This window comes from Psammomys obesus, unplaced genomic scaffold, assembly GCF_907164565.1.
Source record: "Psammomys obesus unplaced genomic scaffold, mPsaObe1.curated_primary_1811, whole genome shotgun sequence".
NCBI classification, from domain to species: Eukaryota; Metazoa; Chordata; class Mammalia; order Rodentia; family Muridae; genus Psammomys; species Psammomys obesus.
The window spans coordinates 26,205,946-26,225,832 of record NW_026596134.1 but is presented as its reverse complement, the minus strand read 5'-3'; the positions used below and the strand labels follow the sequence as shown (position 1 = coordinate 26,225,832).

At 37.6% G+C, this 19,887-nt stretch overlaps 1 protein-coding gene across 4 annotated transcripts in view; it reads left to right on the top strand.

Annotated features, from left to right (window-relative positions):
* Positions 1-1,340: 1,340 nt before the first annotated feature.
* The window catches only part of Rbm25 (RNA binding motif protein 25), a 44,166-nt gene continuing 25,619 nt past the window's right edge, over positions 1,341-19,887 (top strand). The window contains exons 1-8 of one of the 4 annotated variants that reach the window (XM_055593269.1): positions 1,341-1,673; positions 7,667-7,732; positions 10,525-10,642; positions 10,754-10,874; positions 13,106-13,155; positions 14,608-14,775; positions 16,451-16,508; positions 17,804-17,964. In XM_055593269.1, coding sequence (XP_055449244.1) covers positions 10,601-10,642; positions 10,754-10,874; positions 13,106-13,155; positions 14,608-14,775; positions 16,451-16,508; positions 17,804-17,964 — 600 coding nt within the window. In that variant the 5' untranslated portion in view covers positions 1,341-1,673; positions 7,667-7,732; positions 10,525-10,600. The remainder of the gene's footprint in view (positions 1,674-7,666; positions 7,733-10,524; positions 10,643-10,753; positions 10,875-13,105; positions 13,156-14,607; positions 14,776-16,450; positions 16,509-17,803; positions 17,965-19,887) is intronic. The other 3 variants (XM_055593270.1, XM_055593272.1, XM_055593271.1) reach the window with 3 other exon arrangements.

Sequence of the window (19,887 nt, the reverse complement as noted above, 5' to 3'; positions counted from 1 at the left end):
ACAAACATTTACAAAATGTAAGTAACATTTAGTAAGCATTTTATTATAGAAAGTACCTTCACATATTGGCTAATTTAATCCTTGCTATAGTCTTGGGCAGTACACACTGTTCACCTTTTTATAAGTAAAAAGAAATACCTGAATATAAAATTTAGGGTGGCTGTAGTGTCATAGACTTTCCTATTCCCAATGTTCTTGCATTGCATTCTTCTGCACCTAGGCACCTATCATATGACAATTTCCTTTTTGTTGCTTTGTTTTAAGCAGCCCTCCCTGGGGGTCCTGGAACCAAAGAGACTAACTCAGAATTCAGAGAACCTGCCTGTCTCCACCTCCCAGAGTGCTGGATTCAATCCATATGACATACCACACCCAACCTTTTCCTTTTTTTATTCAACAAATACTAAATGCCAGTCACTATTCTAAGCACTGGCCCTCCAGAAGATGAAAGATCTGTGAACTCTTTTTATGTTTACATTCTAGTGCGGTAGAACAGGTGGACAATGAAATGATACGTATTAATTAGTATGGTACAGAGTGATATGTTCTAGAATAAATCTCTGAGACAAAAGCAGGGCACTCCTTTAATCCCAGTACTCAGGAAGCAGAGGCAGGTGGGATCTATGAGTTCCAGGACAGCCAGGGCTACACAGAGAAACCCTGTCTCGAAAAACAAAACAAACAAAAAGCAGGGTTTGCTGTTATTCAGGGGCTCCAGCTCTCCCAGGACAGGACTAAATCTCTATTTATCTGACTCCAGGATTTTTAGCATTGCACCAGGTGGCACTCAGGCAAGATCCTTATGAACAAATTATGATCCTTCTGCGTAGCAAGAAACAAAACAGTAAATACTACTTATAAAGTCCATAGATTGAATAACCGACTAATTTTTGAGTATTCATTTTCATTATTTTTAAAAATCATTCGTGCACTAAAGAAAGTTGTAGCAACTTTACAGGTTTTTGAAGCTACCAAACATCTAGTTATGTTTCTAACCTATTACCTCGCCTAAAGTTGTAGTGCGTGTACACACACACAAAGTCCAAAAAACCCAACACAGCCGTTGCCAAGTTATTTCTTGATGTGAGCAGTTCTTTTCGAAGGACAAATGACCATTTGGACTTTCTATTCAGGTTTTCGGTCCCGCCCAGATATCAGTTCATCGAACCTCAAAGCATCAGGAGACCAAGGTTCTAATTCCTGGAAAACCAACTACCAAAAAGTGAGAAATCCTGTAACAAGCCCCGCACGGGTAACCAACCGGAACCTTGACCTCAAGATGGCGTCTCTCAGTCATAAGATTCAATCGGCTCCAATCAAAAATGGCAGGGTGGGTCGTAATTTACAGTTTGAGCCTCTCTAGGCCCACGCGGCGCTCCTTCTCTATGATCACCCTTCTGTGCGTCGTGAGTCAGAGGCGACAGCGGGGACTATCTATGTGTGATCTCTATGGTTTTTCCCTCTGTCCACGCCTCCAGGCGTAGTGCACGCCGGGCAAGAGGAAGACCTCCAGAAGCTCCCCGCGCAGCGCGGCTGTGTTTGCGGCCTATGCGAGTAGGCGCTTCGGAACCAGTCTCTCAGTCCGGCGGCACGCAGAATCCTCGAACCGGTGGAGCCCACTCGTAGCCTGACGCCCAGAGGCCGCGAAGACAGTACCGTTTTCTCAGCGGCGGGTGAGTTCACGCTTCCGAACGCGTGAGGAAAACCGGTCGACCGGGTACCTCGGCTGCGGGAGGAGGAGGAGGAGGAGGAGGAGGAGGAGGAGAAGCCAGGGTGGCTGAGGAGGGCCGAGTGGGGTGGGGGTGAAGGGGGGGGGGGGGGGAGGGGACGGGCACGAGGCTTGGGGCCTTTCTGCTCCTCCAAAGGCCTCGAAAACCAGTGGGGCCGGGAGCCCGCGGAGGCCGGGCCCACGTCCCGAGCGTTCCTTCGTGAATTTTTGTCGCCCACTTTCTCTGTTGCTTCACATTCCGTTTGGGAGTGTCGCCTCGGCCCTGACGGGGCTCCGTGTTAGAACCCCGATAGGCCCGCTCGGCCAGGAGGCCGGCTCCTGGAGGCCCTTTTCTCCTCGGGCCTCCCGGTCCACCCCTCGGTGGATTTCCGGGGCCGAGGACTCGAGGGCCTCCGGGCTGCGCCTTTAAACTGGCCTGCGCCCACTCTCCGAGCGAGGTGCTGTGCCACCAACGGATTTCTTCACTCTGGCCGTCTAGTGCCAGCCGCCAAAAGAACGGGCCCCACCCCTCCTTGAATTTAGCGAGTGTCCACTTTTTTTTTTTTTTTTTTAAAAGCACCTTTCCGGCTTGTTGAAGATCGTGATGAGTGTCACCGTCGTGTCCCCCTTCCGTTTGGAAGGATGGGTATAGCTCTTAAGCTATGTCCATTCATTCTATGCAGCACAAGCCTTCGTATTAAAACGTATTACCGTCCTTTTGTTTTCCGTATTGATTTTTAAGTACGGTTTTCCGAAATGGAGTAGGAAGATCTTGAAGTTATGTAATAATAGGTTTATATTGACGTGGAAATGACATTTTGATACAGGGCAGAGTAAGGCAGACCAAAAGAAGGGGGGGGGGAGATTGTGGTTCTCTTGTATCATAGTGCTTTAGAATTGATTTCGTGTATTAGGGAGCAGGCAGTGTTGTATAAACAGTTTATTGTATTGTCTGCGAACACCCTCCCCTTACTTCAATTTAAAAATCTCTTGATTTCACAAGAGGGTCGCTGTGTACCATTGATTCTTTTAAGCCTGTATAAAGAATTAGGAAAGATTGATACATACTCCAAATATAATTTTGTGAGACCTTTAATTAAAAAATAATTCCAAAAACATTCAGAGGTCTCAAAAGGCTTTCCTTTGCTCAGTTTTTGTGACTCAAGCAATGTGCTCTTCGTATTAAGCTTTTTTAAGTCTTGATTTTCTTCATTTGTAAAATGAGAGTTATTGTGATCCACTTCACAGATTGGATTTGGGGACTGAAAAAAATGTATGTAAAATGCTCCCTAAAATATTTGTATAACATGATGGTTTATACTAATAAATGATCTTACTTCAGAATTTTCAGAGTCAGAAGTTTGAGAGACTTTTCTTACAATTCTTTCTGTGTGATCAGAGTAGACTTTAGTACTTAAAAGTTCCTTTCTTTCTCATTAGTATGTTAGGGAATTGAGACCTTGTGGTAGAGTGAAAGCCTTTGAATTGGTAATTTCAGGACAGTGTGTGGAACTGTTATCTCCACCCCACTCCGTGTTCCCCCAGAACATATTAGTTTCTTTACCAATGAAGACAGTAACAATTGTACAGCAAGTAAAAAGGATATTGAAGACTTTTGCAAATAGAAGTAACTAAAAATGTTGACATCAGATCATTTTGGGATTACCTTTTCCTTTTTTAATTTGTGTATGAGGAAGGTGTCACAAAAGTATTTTTTGTTTCCTTATTTTTTTTTTTTTTTTAATTAATGTGTATGGGTGTTTTGCCTCCCTGTATGTTTGTACACCACGTTTGTAACCAGAGGCCAGAGAAGGATCCCGTAAAACTGGAATTAAAAATGGCTGTGAAACACCATATGGCTTCTGGGAATCAAACCCAGGACCTCTGGAAGAGTAGCAAGTGCTAGTAACGTCTGAGCTATCTTTTTCCTTTCTTTTGGTAGGATACCAGAAACTGCAAGGGGAATGTTTTGTTGTCTTGCATTTAGGCATTGTATATTAATACTTTTGGTTAAATATTTTTATTTTGTGATTATCTTTTTATTGCAGTGTTGAGTCTCTGGATGGAGATAACATACACACTTTGTACATGCTAATGATATTAATGTTGAGTAATGACTTCAGAGGTGGTCAGAAATTATTTAGCCACAGAAAAATTTTCAGTTTATTTTCTGTATTTATGTATGAGGAAAATTGTTTTTATAACTTTGGAAAAAAGATAACGTTAAATTACTAGCATTGTTAAAAGTAATCATTACCTTGAACTATTCTTTATATTTTTTTATTCTTAAAAAAAAAAAAAAAGCTTTTTTTGAGATGTGATCTTTCTAGGCAGCGCTGGCTGTCCTGAACTTGCTCTGTAGACCAAGTTGTCTTCCAACTCACAGATCCTCCTACCTCTGCCTTACAGGTGCTGGCGTTAAAGGTGTGTACCACCATGCCTGGTCTTAAGCATGTTTTGAGAGTTAATGTCGTTACTTATTTGCTGTTTGATGCTGGGAGCAAATCCAGGGCCCTGGACTTAGGCAGGTTCTGTTCCTTTGAGTTACAGCTCTATAGACCTTTTTAAAATCTTTGACTTATAACTACCATTCACATTACTCAAGGATTTTGATTTCTTTCTAAAAGCCTCTTGAATATCTTTGTATTTTAGGTTTTTTGATACAGGATATCATCAGTAAATAGCCCAAGCCGGTCTCAAACTCAAGCTTCTCCTCCCCTGGCCTCCTCAGTGCTGGGATTATAGGCATGTTCCCAAGCTTAGCTTCTTTTTATACTTTCTCTTTGTTTATTTTTATGGGCATTAGTGTTTTTTGTCATGTCAGATCTTGGCGTTACAGAGAGTTGTGTGCTGCCTTGTGGGTGCCGGCAATTGAAGCTAGGTCCTTTGGCAGAGTAGTCAGTGCTCTTAACCACTGAAACATCTCTCTAGCCCTTTTTGTACCTGAAACTTTTACTTTTTTTTTTTTTTTTTTTAAGTATTTGGAGAAAATAAGAATTGTTAGTATTGCTGTTATTCCCGGCTGGCTAGAACACATTATGTAGTCCAGGCTGACCTAGAACTCATGGTATTGTGTTGTTTTTTTATCTTTTTACTTTGACAAAACAGTACAGTTACCAAAATAGTACAGTGACTTCTTAACCATCCTAACTCTGAGGTTCCTTAGATGTTAACATTTTTGCCAATTTGCTTTTGTTCATTTCTCCTCTCCATAGTTTCCTGTTGACACATCTTACTGCTAAGATGCAGGTGTGATGTTTGTATACCCTCAAATAGAGTGTATTTCCTGAAAGCTCTAGGAAATTCCTTTTTTATCACTGAATAATGTACAGTGATCACAATCAGGAAATTAACATTGGCACAGTATTTGTAATCTTCGGACCTTAGATCTTAGTAGTTGTCCTAAGTTGATAACTGTTCTTTTAAAAATACTGGTTTTAGAAAGGTCAGTGATTATTCTTCCTTAGTTTGTGGTATTGCTAGTCTGTATGGGTGGTGCTGCTTTTTATTTCAATGAAAGTGAAAATTTCTGAGAAAAAGATATACTTATCTTTGGGAGATTCAGAACACTTTAGTATCCCTTTCCCTTTCTCTTGACATCTAATGTTTCTGTGCAATGCTGGTGATGGCCTAGACTGTGTAGACAAGAGCTCAATGCCTGAGCTATGTCCCAACCTGCTAAAAAGTTTTGCTATTAAAAAAAAGTTTCTTTTCAACATTTTCATTTGGGCACAGAACTTTTTTTTAAAGGAATGGTTTTTGCAGCATACAATTCTGTGTAAATTCAGTTAGTGAAGTGATTTTTCTAAAGTGCAGTCATCAGTCCCTAGTGCTATATAGGCTGTAAGCAGGTTGAGAGACAGTGTTAAATTAATAGTCATTTACATTCATTGTGGAGCTACTAGACTAGTTGTAAAGGTTTATATAGTAATTTAAGATTTCTTTCTTTGCCAGGCGAGATGGTTCATGCCTGTAATCCCAGCACTCCCGGGGAGGTTGAGGCAGTCAGATCTCTTGAGTTCAAGGACAGCCTAGTCTAAGAAGTGAGTCCAGGACAGCCAAGGCTATAGAGAAAACAAAAATCTCACCATTTCTTAACTAATGCAAATGTTTTCAGAGAACTTGCAACATAATTGCTGTTTGCTGAGGGGAATCTTTTAGTTCATTCTTTCTGGATCAGAAATTCGGTGCATAGTGTCCTCCTGAGTGAGCTAACCACTCACTCCCTGGTGACATTTGTTTTTGTCTGGATAAGTATGCAGTGGGGGACTGCATACCTGTGGCAGTCCCAGGAATAATAAAGAAAGAATGGGCTGAAAAATAGAAAAAAGTAAGAGAGTAGAGTTGAAGAGTATAAATATTTTTAGGTCTGTTTTTTTTTTTTTTTTTTACTAAATACACATATATAAATTATGCATAATATCCATTTTTAATTCCAGTGAGTCTTGACAAATAGAATTGTGTGACCACCATTAAACTAGATAGAGATTGGGAATATTAAATCACAAATGCTTGTTATTTTGGCACAGAAAGCTTCATATTTAACAAATAAAAATACTTTGAACCAGCCTAGTGGTGGTGGTGGCTCATGCCTTTAATCCCAGAACCTGGGAGGCAGGGACAGGAAGATTGTTTAGGCCAGTCTGATCTACATAGTGAGTTCTAGGACAGCCAGAACTACATAGAAGTGACCCTGTTTTGAAAAACAAAAATCAGCAGTCCCCAGACCCCTAAAATAAGTAAAATTTACAAAAGCCATTTCTAATAAATAGTATTAAAATAATTTCAGTATGAATAATTGCATCTAATATCTTAACATAACCTTCAGGAAATTCTTTTGGCTATCTTAAAAGTATGTCTAGAACCCAGCAAATTGTTAACTACTACTTTGATCATTCCCACCTACTTTGGGCACAATCCCTTTTTTGTATTACTGTAGTAGTTTTTTATTTTTTGCTTCCATTTTGTTTCCTTCCAGATTTAACAGGGTGACAATGATTATGTTAAGTCAGAAACCTTTCAAGATGTGTTCGATCTCATTTAAAGTAGCAGTCAAACCTTTACAGTACACTACAAAGCCCTATCCTCTTTGAACACGTCTCTTCCCCAGTAAATGCTTAGTTTTTATCTGACTCTCAGTGTTGATTATTCTCTAGACATACAGCAGATCCTGCTGGTCTTCCCTCAGAGGCCTGTCTACCTTAGTCTCTGTATTTCCTTTGCTTGGAAGGCTTTTGCCGCTAATATAAATAGGGCTTCCTGCCTCAGCCTTGTTCAGATCTTTGCCTGATCATTGGAACTTTCTTTTGCATTATTTTTCTATAAAAGCTACTAACTTCCAATGTCCTTAAAACTTAGAGGAAAATATAATTTATTATTAAATTTAAATTTATTTTAAAAATAAGATCTGGTACACCTTGCTGTGATTGTATTTTCATTTCACATAACAAAGCATAAAGCTGTTGATACTCAATGTTTAAAGTGAACATTTATATTGTCAAAGTCATCAGGAGGTGTTTTTTGGAATTTCTTAAGGGACCATTATCTTAAAGGAAAAGGGTACTGTTCATAAATGTTGACCATTGACTATAATATTTTTCACCTTGAAGTCCAGTCCATGTTGAGTTTTGAACAACTTTAAATAAGAGAGGTATTTCATAGGAAAATTAGTAATGTATGCAATAATTACATTGGTAAAACTAAAATGTATTCGGTTAATTAACCTTTAATAAAACTATAAAATATAACTAATCCTAAGAATGTAGCTTTAAAAGTACTGTTTATATCTAATACTGGTGGGAGAGAACTGGCTCTAAAAGTGAATCCATGGCCCAAGTTTATACCATTGTGAAATTAGGCATTGGACTGTTGTTGATAATGTAGTAGCTGTTTAATCAATTTGTCAATTAGTCCTCAGACATTGTTTACTGTTCATTAATTAATTTATTTATTCAACAGGTACTATACCAACTGCCTTCCTAAGAAAGTGCTGAGATAGAGTATTATTATAATACAAGAGCTTCTGTAAGTAGGACAGTAGCCTTCTGTTTTAAAAGACACACCTTCCTGCTCCTTTCCATGCAGAACATTTGTAATACAGATTATTTAAAAACTCAATGGGGAAGAGGAACAAGTGAGAACAGAGTATAATAGCACATGTATGAAGATGCTATAATTGAAACCCATTATTTAATGTAATTTTAAAGGTACTAATTACAAAAAAACTACAAAGCAAGCAACATACAGAAATTGAATGCATGTCTTATAAACTTACGTATTTCCTTTGTTAGATATACTGACGCTTAAGTTTTTTAAGGCTTTTCTAGCATCTTTTTGCTAATATAGGAATCAGTCTGACAGTTTTACTTGTGACTTAGAACTGGTTTCTAAAACCAAAGTTTAAGTTTTATAGAGTATTTTTTTAATTATTATTATTTTGTTATTTATTTTTTAAGACAGAATTTCTCTGCGTTGCCTTGGCTGTCCTGGAACTTACTCTATAGACCAGGCTGGTCTCAAACTCAGAGAGATCCACCTGCCATGGCCTCCTGAGTGCTGGGATCCACCACCGCTGGCAAAGTATTTTAAAAACTATTTTTAAAGTTACATTTCTATTTACTTATTTTGGGGCATGTGTTCAATGGTACATGTGTGGGAGTCAGAGGACAGCTCATGGGAGTCAGTTCTCTCTTTCGACTGTCTGGATCCCAGGTATGGAATTTAGGCTGTCGGGCTTGGTTGCAAGTGTCTTTACCTACTGATCCATTTCATCAGCCCTAAGAGACTATTTAAAAAGTCAGAGGAACAGTGTAAAAAGCAGTAATTAATGAGCATACAGAAATGTTTCTCTGATAAAAAATTCTTATTAACAGGTAAAAAGATAGTCAACTTTTAGGGATTGGGGAGCCAAACTGAAATAAGGGGTTTAGGTTTTTTTTGTTTTGTTTTTAACAGATTCTTATAAGTTAATTGGTTTATTGTAAAACAAGAAAAGGATATAAATTAATAAATTAATTTATTAATTAATAAATACACTGTTAATATAAATATTTACATTAGTTTTGGGGGAATGATTTAGTACTAGAGTTGGATGCAAACAGTGATAATCTGTATTACAGAATGGCTCAGTAGGTAAAGGTGTGCTTGCTGCTATGCCTGACAGCCCAAACTCGGTCCTCAAGACCCAGATGATAGAAGGGGGGGAAAGTTGACTCCTGTGGCTTCTGCTCTGACTTCCATACATGCCACAAGCATACACAAACACATAAACTCACACAAATGAATAAATGGAATTAAATAAAACCCTAAATATTTGCAAAGATAAAATTAAATATCCAAGAATGTTCAGTGTTCTTCAAAGGATTGAAAAGCTGAGGTGTTTCTGTATTGTAATTTACTGTGTTTTAAAGATAAGAACTGATGTGAAGAGATGTCACTGACATTGAAGGTGATATACATACAGGTAACAGTGTAGTATGAGTACATTATAACAAAGCAAAAATTGTTAAATATTTGTACATAAAAGATATGTAGAAAACAGTAAAGTGGTGGGATATGTTGAGTGAGAGAAAGCACATTTTTAAAATTTTGGCCACTGAAGGGTAAGTTAAAAACAGGCAGGCATGGTGGTACAGTCTTAAAATCCTAATACTGAAAGGCTGAGAATGTTGGGTTTGAGGCCTGTCTGGGTCATGCTGAATGTCTTAAGCTGAAAACCAAATATATACACTCAACTACGACTAAAATGACATGCTTTTGAGATAGGGTCTTATGTAGTCCAGGCTGGTCTCAAACCCAACAGCATTGTTACATAGAAATCTGGCCTTGAATTAATTGATGGATCTTCTGCCTCCACCTCTGAACTTTAGAGATTACAGTCATGTGCCACCATTCCTTGCTTGAAAAATATGTTTAACAGTTCTGAGCTTTCTCAGTTACAGAATATGGGATTTAATGCTATAGGTGGAAGAATTTTTGCTAGTGGTTTGCTGCTTAGTGAAAAACAAAAACAAAAACAAAACAAAACAAAAAAACAAACCCAAAACTAATTCTACTGAATTCAATCTCCAACTTATTTCAGCTTTTTTTTTTTTTTTTTTTTTTTTTCTTTTTTGAGACAGTGTCTCACCTTGTAGCCCTGGCAGGCTTGACTATGTAGACAATGTTGTCTTTCCTCTGTCTCCCCAGTGGTGGGATTAAAGATGTGTGCCTCCTTGCCCATCCCAGACCATGGATTTTTGAGACAAGTCCTAGCATACTCAAGATTCTTCTGCTTCTACCTCTGGGATTGGGATTACAGGCTTGTGCCACCAGGCCTGGCTAGAGGTTTGCTTTAAGAAAAATGTCTTAAACTGGATATGGTGGTATACACCTGTAATCTCAGTACTTGAAATAATGTTCACAGTTGTCATCAGCTATATAGTATTTAAGGCCAGCTTTGACTACATAAGGTCCTTGTGGCCAAAAAGAAAACTATTAACTTTATTACAAATTGTGGGCTCTTTTTATCTTAGAGCAGTTACTATGTGACCTGATAGCACTATGCCCTCTTCCCCCCTCAGTTTATAACTTAATGACAAGACACGTTTGTCTTTGAAGAACTAGCTGAGTCCTCAAATACTGTTAACCTTGTTAGTTTAGTTTTCAGAAAGCTGTTGGGTTAAACATGAATGTATCAAAACACTTACAAAATTAGCTACCCTCCTGGATTCTGAGTTTGTTTTAAAAGATTCATTGTGTTTGGCATTTAATTTTTTGATATTAACTGAACCTCAAAATTTTTTTCTTCCTTTATATGTATTCCCACATGATTGTAGGAGTCTATCCTGAACTTAGTTCGTGTACATTTTGGGAACTTATTTTAGAAAAGATCTAAGTTTTAAAAAATTCTCAATGGACAGACAGAGAAAAGAGGGTCTTTGCCAACTCCTTTGGGTAAGAAAACTTTAGAATTTTGCAGATACTCTAAAAATGAAGGTCAACAATATAGGCATATCAAATTGGAAAGGTTTCAAATAAAACGATCTGTTATTTTTTTTTCTTTAGACTGGTGCAGTCAGAATGTCTTTTCCCCCTCATTTGAATCGCCCTCCCATGGGAATTCCAGCACTCCCTCCGGGGATCCCACCCCCACAGTTTCCTGGCTTTCCTCCACCTGTACCTCCAGGTAAGTTTGATCACATTTTCTTTTTATAAGCCTGTATCTTTGTCATTGTGATTACCTTTGGAACATGATACATATGTGATTTATTAGTAAAGATATGGTAGGTAGTTTTACTGTGAAAATGGTTGTCTGGTTTTTCTTTTGTGGGGATGGGGTAGGGTTTGACAGGGCTTTTTTGGGTAGTCTGGCTGTAACTCGATTTATAGATCAGGCTGGTCTTGAACCCACAAAGATCCTCCTGCCTCTGCCTGCTTCGGTCCTAGAATCAAAGATGTTTGCCACAAAGTCTGATTTTTCTATATCGTTTGAAGATAGTCTGTGCTGCCCAGGTGCACCTCCACTTCTCAGTTGTCCTTCAGGTTCTTGAGTGCTGGGATTACCACACCTGGTTTGACAATAGATTTGTATTAGTGGCTGAATATCAGACTCATAAGTATTTAAAGGTGCTGATTTGTATTTGTGGCTGAGTTTCAGACTCAAGTTGGAAATTCCTTAAAAATTATGAATATTTAAAGGTGCTGTATTTATAAGGTTCCAAAATTTTTAAAATAAAGAAAAGCTGTAGTGTTAGCTATTTTGTGGTCTGTTCTTTCTTTCACCCTTTCAACCCCTATCACTAGATAAGAGAGAAAAAAAGATAGAGAAGAAAGGAAAGATCCCTGAATAAAGTCAGGAGCTGGAAGAGGTTCATTGTTACTTCCTAAGGGGAAGTACATTACTTCCTAAGGGGCATTGAGTTCCTTGGGGCAAGTTTGATCTTTGCTGTGAGGATATCTAATTTCTTCATTGCGCAGGACTACTTAAACTGCAACCAACAATAACCCATCCAGACTCTTGGGGCCTCCAGCATTTGCCTCATGCTAGGAAATCATACTCATCTGCTGTAAAGCAGCTTCATATTCCCACACCTGGGATTAAAACGTAAACACTCGTAACATTTCTGTGCTTATTTCTAAAGAAACTAAAGTTCTCACTCCAGTTAGCAGTGAAATTTCCCTGACATGGCTACATATACAACAGCCAGTATTGTTGTTAGTCTGTTACTGCCAAAGGGAAACAAAGTGATAGTTGATTTCTCTTTCCGAATATTTTAAAATGCATGGTATAACTGGTTAGAATATGTATAAATATTTTAGACCTTAAAGTATATATATATTTTAATCTTTTTGTTTTTCTTTTTTGTTTTTTTTTTTTGAGACAGCTGGCTTGGAGCTGTGTAGCCCAGACAAATCTTGAACTCATGGTTATCCTCTTGCCTCAGCCTCACAAGTGATAAGATTACAGGTGATTGTCACCACACCCCAAATTTCACTTCTTAGGTTTTTTTTTTTTGTTTTTTTTTTTCATTTGTTTTCTCTATGTAGCCTTGGCTGTCCTGGACTCATATTTTTTTTTAGACCAGGCTGGCCTTGAACTCACAGAGATCTGCCTGCCTCTGCCTCTCCAAGTGCTGGAATTACAGGCCTGCAGTGCACAGCTACACTTCTTAGTGTTATATGTACCTCCCCCCCCAACGGGGACAGAGGTGTGAAGCAGCCTTTCAGGTAGCCTAGGATGGTCTGGAACTTGCTGTGTAATCAAGCATGGCTGATCTTCCTGCCCTACCTCCTAACTGTGGGGTTGCATATATATGTTCCTCAGCTTGCCTAGCTCTGAATATTTTCTTGTAAGTTCTTTTCTTTGTAGCCTTAACTATCAAACCATAGGGCCTTTTGATTTTCCCCCATTATTATTACTATTGTGTATGTGCGCCCGCACATGTGCACATACATGCATGCATGTGTTAATGTGCAAACACAAGGATATGCTATAGAGATCAAAGGATAGCTAGTAGCAGTTGGCTCTCTCTTTGCACCATGTGGGTTTCAGGGATTGAACTCAGATTGTCAGTTTTGGCAATCTACTGAACCATCTCTCCAGCTCCCTCTGTTGATGCCAGATTTTTTTACTGGAACCCAGGTCTCCTGTTTGGGCTACGATGGCTGCCAAGTGATCTCTGGGAATCCTCTTGTCTATATGTTGTCCCTGTTATTAGAAAATGAAAATCTCAATATCATGTCCTCTTGTTGGGATTATAAAGCACTGTTTCTAAGCCTTTCATTTCATGTGGATGCTGTGCATTGAACTCATCCTTACACTTGTGAAACAAATACCTTAGTGGGTTGCAACATCTCCAGCCCTGTAATTCTTTTTTAATTGTATTCTTAAAATATGGTATTCTTTTTCCCTCTTAGGGACACCAATGATTCCTGTACCAATGAGTATTATGGCTCCTGCTCCAACTGTAAGTATAATTTTTCTTTTTCTTTTTCTTTTTTCTTTTTTCTTTTTTTTTTTTTTTTTTGAGACAGGCTCTCATCTTCTCTCCCTGGCTAGCCTTGGATTTACTTTGTAGCTAAGGATGACCTCGGAATTTGATGCCTGTTTATAGGAAGTACTCTGCTAAGTTGAGTATGCTATCTCAGCCCTGTAAATAAATACAAAGGGAACATTAAGATTTAGGATAAGGCTAAGACTTTTTGAAATGTAAAACTTTGGTAAGCTTAGATAACTTAAAAAGTGTATATGCATGTAGGTGTTGTCCTTGTCAGTTGCATGCAGGGTTTTTGGAGGCTAGAAGGTGTTGGTTCCCCTGGAACTAGCATTAAAGGTGGTTTTGAGCCACCTAATGTAGTTTTGAACTGAATGTGGGTCCTCTGTAAGAGCACTGTATTATTTACTTTTCTATTGCTATAACAAAATACCAGGAAGAAGGTGGTTGATAGGAAGTCTTGACTTGGGCTTAATGTTCTAGAGGGACTACAGCCAGAATGCAGGAAATCATGACCCAGTGTGGAAATGATGACAGGAAAAAGAACACAGCTCAATTCTGAAACTATAGGCAGAAAGGAGAGTGAACTCAAAAGGTTGGGAATCTTAACTCTCAAAGCCCACCTTCAGTGATATACGTTTTACAATAAGACCTAAACCTCCCAAGTAGTTGGGCTATTTATTTATTTATTTATTTTTGTTTAATTGCTTTTGTCTTTTTGGGACAGTGTGTCACTTTTTAGTTGTGGCTGGCCTGGAATTCACTGTAAACCAGGTTCACCTTGAATGCAGTAGAGATCCACAAGCATCTTGTTTCCCTAGGATTAAAGGTGTGAACCACCTTACCTGGCCAAGTTGGGCTACTTTGGAAGCCTCCAAATGACACTTTCCTTTGTATTGCAGAATAGGGAAAGGTGGAATTGGGCTTTGGAGCAACTTTACCAGTTTCCAGTTTACTCTGTGCCTACTTAGTTTGTAATGAATTCACTGTAAAGTACATAGATTTCTTCTCCTGTGTGTGGGAGTTACAAGTTTAAAGTGAAAATAAGCTAATAACACTAAGAACTTTATAAAAAGCAAAAGTGTTGCAGTGCTTAATTTCCATATTGTGCTACAAGATTTACACGAATAATGAATTTGCTGAGTAAAATTTACTTAGTAAAATTGTGATATAATTACTAGCTGTTTTGAATAATCTCAAATGTTTTGTGTTTTGAAGATTTAAAAACTCAAATGAAAGCTTGACATTTTTTTTTAAAGTAATTAACAATTGAAATTCATTTGTGAAGAATAAATTTGCATTAATGAAACATACTGCATGCTTTAGGGTCTTTAATGGTATGCTATATATTTATACTTTAAAGCTGATATTTTTAGCATAATGTCATAATTGCCAGATAATTTTTTTTCCCTTTCTTTATCATAGGTTCTAGTACCTACAGTGTCCATGGTTGGGAAGCATTTGGGAGCAAGAAAGGATCATCCAGGCTTAAAATTAAAAGAAAATGATGAAAATTGTGGTCCTACTACTACAGTTTTTGTTGGGAACATTTCTGAGAAGGCTTCAGACATGCTTATACGACAGCTCTTAGCTGTAAGTTAAACTGTTTATTTTCTGTTTTTTAAAAATTTCAGACTTAAACACTGAATAGCTTTTTTTCCTTTTGTTTGTTTTGTTTCGGTGACAGGATCTCAAGTCCAGGCTGGCCTCAAACTTGGGAATTTCTCCCTCCCAGATGGTTGAGACTAAAGCCTGTGCAGCATGCTTCACTTCTCCATTACTTTTTTCTTGACATTTTTATAAAAAAATTAAAAGTCTGTAGAAAAGAGCAGTGCAGTGAGCACATCAGTACTCTTTGACTTTGACTCATCAGTGAACGTATCAATTGTGTCTCTTAAATATGCATATTTTGGAGCTGAAGAGATGGCTCAGAGGTTAAGAGCAATGTCTGCTCTTCCAGAGATCATGAGTTCAATTCCCAGCAACCACATGGTGGCTCACAATCATCTATAATGAGATCCTCTTCTGTCCTCTTCTGGTGTGCAGCTGTACATGCAGACAACGTTGTATACATAATAAATAAATAAATATTTAAAAAATATATGCATATTTCATATCTCCTAAATATTTATGGATGAGTTGTGATATACTCACTTTTGAATGCAACATATTTTTAAAATAGGTTTATTTATTATGTATACAATGTTCTGCCTGCATGTACACCTGCATACCAGAAGAGGGCAGGGCAGCAGATCTCACTATAGATGGTTGTGAGCCACCATATGTTGCTGGGAATTGAACTCAGGACCTCTGGAAGTAGCCAGTGCTCTTAACCTCTGAGCCATCTCTCCAGCCCCAAATTATTTTTGAGAGCAAATTGACATTGTCCTTACACATAATCATAATGCTGCATTTAAAACCTGTTACATATATGTTTTTGTGGTCAGCCTTCTCAATAATGCCCATAATAGCTGCTTTTTGTTTCTACTTTATGATGTAAGTAATGAATTCACATCTCATTTAATAACATGCCTCTTTTAATTAATTAGTTAATTTAGCTCATTTCCCTCGCATAAACCTAGATCTTTCCTAAACATTTCTCAGAGCTTGAACTTTATTATTTGCATAGATTCATAGTACACATTTCTTTTTTTACACCCAAGTCTTTCATGGGGTCTATTCCCATTTTTAGTAATACTGAATTACTTAAAGTGATCAAAAAAAACCTCACCATAATAAGAGTACATTTTCCTTATGAGCAATCTGTGGTTTGGTTGTTGTGATTTTATATGAGTACTTAGTAAAGCGTAGATGAACTTTTTTCCTTAGACAGGGTTTCTCTTTGGAGCCCTGGTTGTCCTAGAACAAACCAAGCTGATTCTGAATTCAGAGATCTGCTTGTATGTGCCAACTTAGTGCTGTGATTATAGGCCTACGTCACTACTGCCAGCTAAGGCTTTATGCTTTCTTTAAGACAGTTTGTTACGTATTTCATGCTTATGTGAGACTTGGCATAATTTTAACAAACTTAGTTGCTAGTGTGATCTGAAACATTTTATTTTGTTTTTTCCCCTATATTGGTGGTTGTGGTATTATTTTGAGACAGGGTCTCAAATTGTGACCCAGGCTTCCCTCAAACTTGTAATCCTACCTTAGCCTCTTGGATTACAGGTGTGAGCTTCCGTACTCTGTAGCCTAAAACTGTGATCTTAACTTGTCTTGAAACTGCCTTTTTCTAAAATAGTAAATTCTTAAATTTCTTTTTAAGAAATGTGGTTTGGTGTTGAGCTGGAAGAGAGTACAAGGTGCTTCTGGAAAACTTCAAGGTATGCATATTTTCTTTATTGCTACCACCTTAACCTGTTTGTATATGTTACTATGTTTTACTTTCATTTTATTAGAATGTATTAAAGGACAATTGAAAGTTTTGGCTGAGATTTGGGATTAGAAGATTGAAAAGTTGAAGCAGAAAAGGAGGTAGAAGAGGAGAATTAAAATTACTCAATGGTTTTTAATTTTTTTAATTTTTATTTTTTGGTCTTTCCTCTTTATATACTAGGCTGGACAAACACAGTGGTATCTTTTTTTAAAAGGCTTTTTATCATTAACTGCCTGTAATTTGTGTGGGTTTCTGCATGTTAGTGCAGTGCCCATCAAGGTTGGAAAAAGTTGTTCGCTCCCTTAGAGTTGGAGTTACAGCTGGTTTCCTGCTGCCTGAAGGGTCCTGGAATTCTTTGTTCTCTATGTATGTATATATGAACTGCTATGTTATCTCTCCAGCTCCTCCACTAGTTTCTTACGTGTTTAAGGTTATTTTTGTCTGAATGTAAGGGTATATGATCCAGGTGGACGGATTAGAGCTCAGGAAGAGAGGAAGGATTATCAAATTGCCTGCTGCTCATTTATTTGTTTGTTTGTTTATTGCTTTGTCTATCTTATAGATTTTTTCTTTTTTTAAATTTTTTTAATACTAGTTACAGTTTATTAACTTTGTCTACCTTTTAGATTTGTACCCTACAGATTCTCTCTTTAATTTGTGTTCCTTTCTCTCCCACCCCTCCTTTCTTTCTTTTTCTTTTCTGTGTAGCTCTGGCTGTCCTGGAACTCATTCTGTAGAACGGCCTGGCCTCCTGCCTGCCTCTGTCTCCCAAGTGCTAGGATTAAAGGTTTATGCCACCACCGCCCAGCTCTTTTGATATACTCCAGCCCTCATTGTTTCTGCCTTTTGAATATTGGAATTATAGCTGTGTCCTGCCATATTCTAGCAAAAGTCTGCATGCTTAGAGCTGTATCTCCAATCCTTTGACTTTTTTTTAATATCTCCAGTCCTTTGATTTTTTTTTTTAATTTCTTAAATTATTATTTTTTAGCTCTTAGTAAATAATGATATGTTGGATTTTAATTTTTCTCCTTTCCCATGGATTTTTTTTTTTAATGTCCCCTCTTCCCCCATTGGTTCATGGATGTTAAAAGTGAAATGGTTATTAGAGGGTTAAAGAGCAGGGTTGAAGTGATGACTTCAGTACCCTCATAACTTGTCTTTAATCACTTTGTTTTGCTGTTCTGGTTTTTTTTCATTTTTTTGTACCTTAATATTTCACAAATTCTTCTTTATTGCTAGCTTTTGGATTTTGTGAGTATAAAGAGCCTGAATCTACCCTCCGTGCTCTCAGATTATTGCATGACCTTCAGATTGGAGAAAAGAAACTACTTGTTAAAGTTGATGCAAAGACAAAGGCACAGTTGGATGAATGGAAAGCAAAGAAGAAAGCATCTAATGGGGTATGTGATATCTTCTATTCTAGGTGTGTTTGGTCAGTATAAATACTTCATATTGTACATAAATCTAACATGGAGACTCACAAGATCATTATCATTGTAATATGTGCTTGTGGCTTATACAGGAGTATATTTTTATAGTTTGTAGATAAGTCTTTTATCTACCCACAGTGGGTGGATGACTGTTGGTTTGCTTGTTCCAGGTTGGGATGAAGGTAGTAAGGGAGGCTGGACAAGGTTAAATTGCCAGAGAAAACACTTGTACAGACTATTCCAATCAGAGCTAATTCATTAAGGCAGCTTTGTAAGTAAGTATAAAATATATTTCAACCTACACAATGTTTATTAGTTACCCTCTCTTTTAGATGCACACAGATTGGATTTTAAAATGAATGAAAATAAGTCTTAATACTTCATGTATGGGGTGACTTTATTCAGACCATTTTTTTATTTTAATTTTGTTACTTTAAATGAGGACAGAAGAGGTTTTTGTGTTTTGTGTGGTAATGTATTTATGTCTCCTTCACAAAATAAATCCTAAACCCAAGTATATATTGTGTCCATTTTTTGTCTTCCTTTTCCCCCTCTCCCAAAAAAGCAAAGTAGCCTTTGCTCTCATCAAGTTTTCAGCATTTCTCAATATAGGTAGAGCCTTCTCGTCCCCCTTTATAAAACCTATGCGTGTTATATATATATTTTTTAAAGGAAAATTTAAAATTCAAATTTAAGCAAAGTAGAAAAGGAAATTAAGTTTTATCACACCTAAAGTATTTTACTATAGATATTTTGGTCTTGTGTTCTTGAACTTTTTTTTCTGCATAACTGAATGTAGTGTTCTGTTCTCTTTTGTTTTTTTTTCCTTTCAGTACTTACATGGTAGAGCCCAGTGCTCCTGTAGGACAAGCAAGCACTCTATCACTGGGCCTCATCCCTAACCCATGAGTATAGCTTTAATTGGAATATTTTTATATCATAAAAACAGGATTGAAGCTAGCTGCAATGGTGCATTCCCAGCACTTGGGAGGTGAAGGCAGTTGGGGCAGGAGCTCAAACTTATCAGTTATACAGGAAATTTGAGGCCAGTCTGGGTGATATGAGATTATCAAAATCAAAAAGTATTTTTTTTATAAACAGATTTCCCCCTGCTTAGTTTTTGTTTTCTTTGGATTTCTAGTACTTGAGTAATTTCACTGACACAGTCTGCATATATTTATAAGGTAAAATTACTATTTGTCAGACCCAATTTTAGTGGTTTGTATTTCCTTACAGTAAAGCCTGTATTTGACATAGTATTCAGGCTTTGTTATATTGTGTATCTTGGTTTTTGTTTTATTTTGCTTGTAGAGATTTATTTTTATTTATATGTGTGTGAATGAGCATGTGTGTTTATGTCCACTATGGGCATGTATTTCCTGTGGAAACCAGAGGAGGTTACTAGTCTCCTGGAACTAGAGTTAGAAGTAGTTGTGAGCAATCATGTGTGTCTTGGGAACTGAACCCAGGTCTTCAAGAGCAGCAAGTGCTTTAATTGCTAAACCATGTACTGTTTTGTTTTTGCTTTTTGAAATAGGACCTCATGTAGCCCCGCGTGGCTTCTTAGTCCCTGTGTAATATGACTGAACCCCAAGACCACCACCCTTATTGCTTGGAGTAGCCAGATGTTATTAAATCATTTATTGACCTTTAAAGAAAAAAATTTTATTTTATTGTGTGTGTAGGTGTGAATGTGTGTATTGGACAACTCAGTGGAAGTTCTTTTCTACAATGTGGTTCCCAGGGATCAAACAGGTTGTAAAGCTTTGTGGGACACCTTCACATGTTGGGCCATCTTGCTCAAGCCAGTCCACAGGCTTTTTTTTTTTAATCATTACTTTATGTCTTTGGTCTTTAGTGCCCATCCACGCTCCTCATTAAATTTAAAATTTT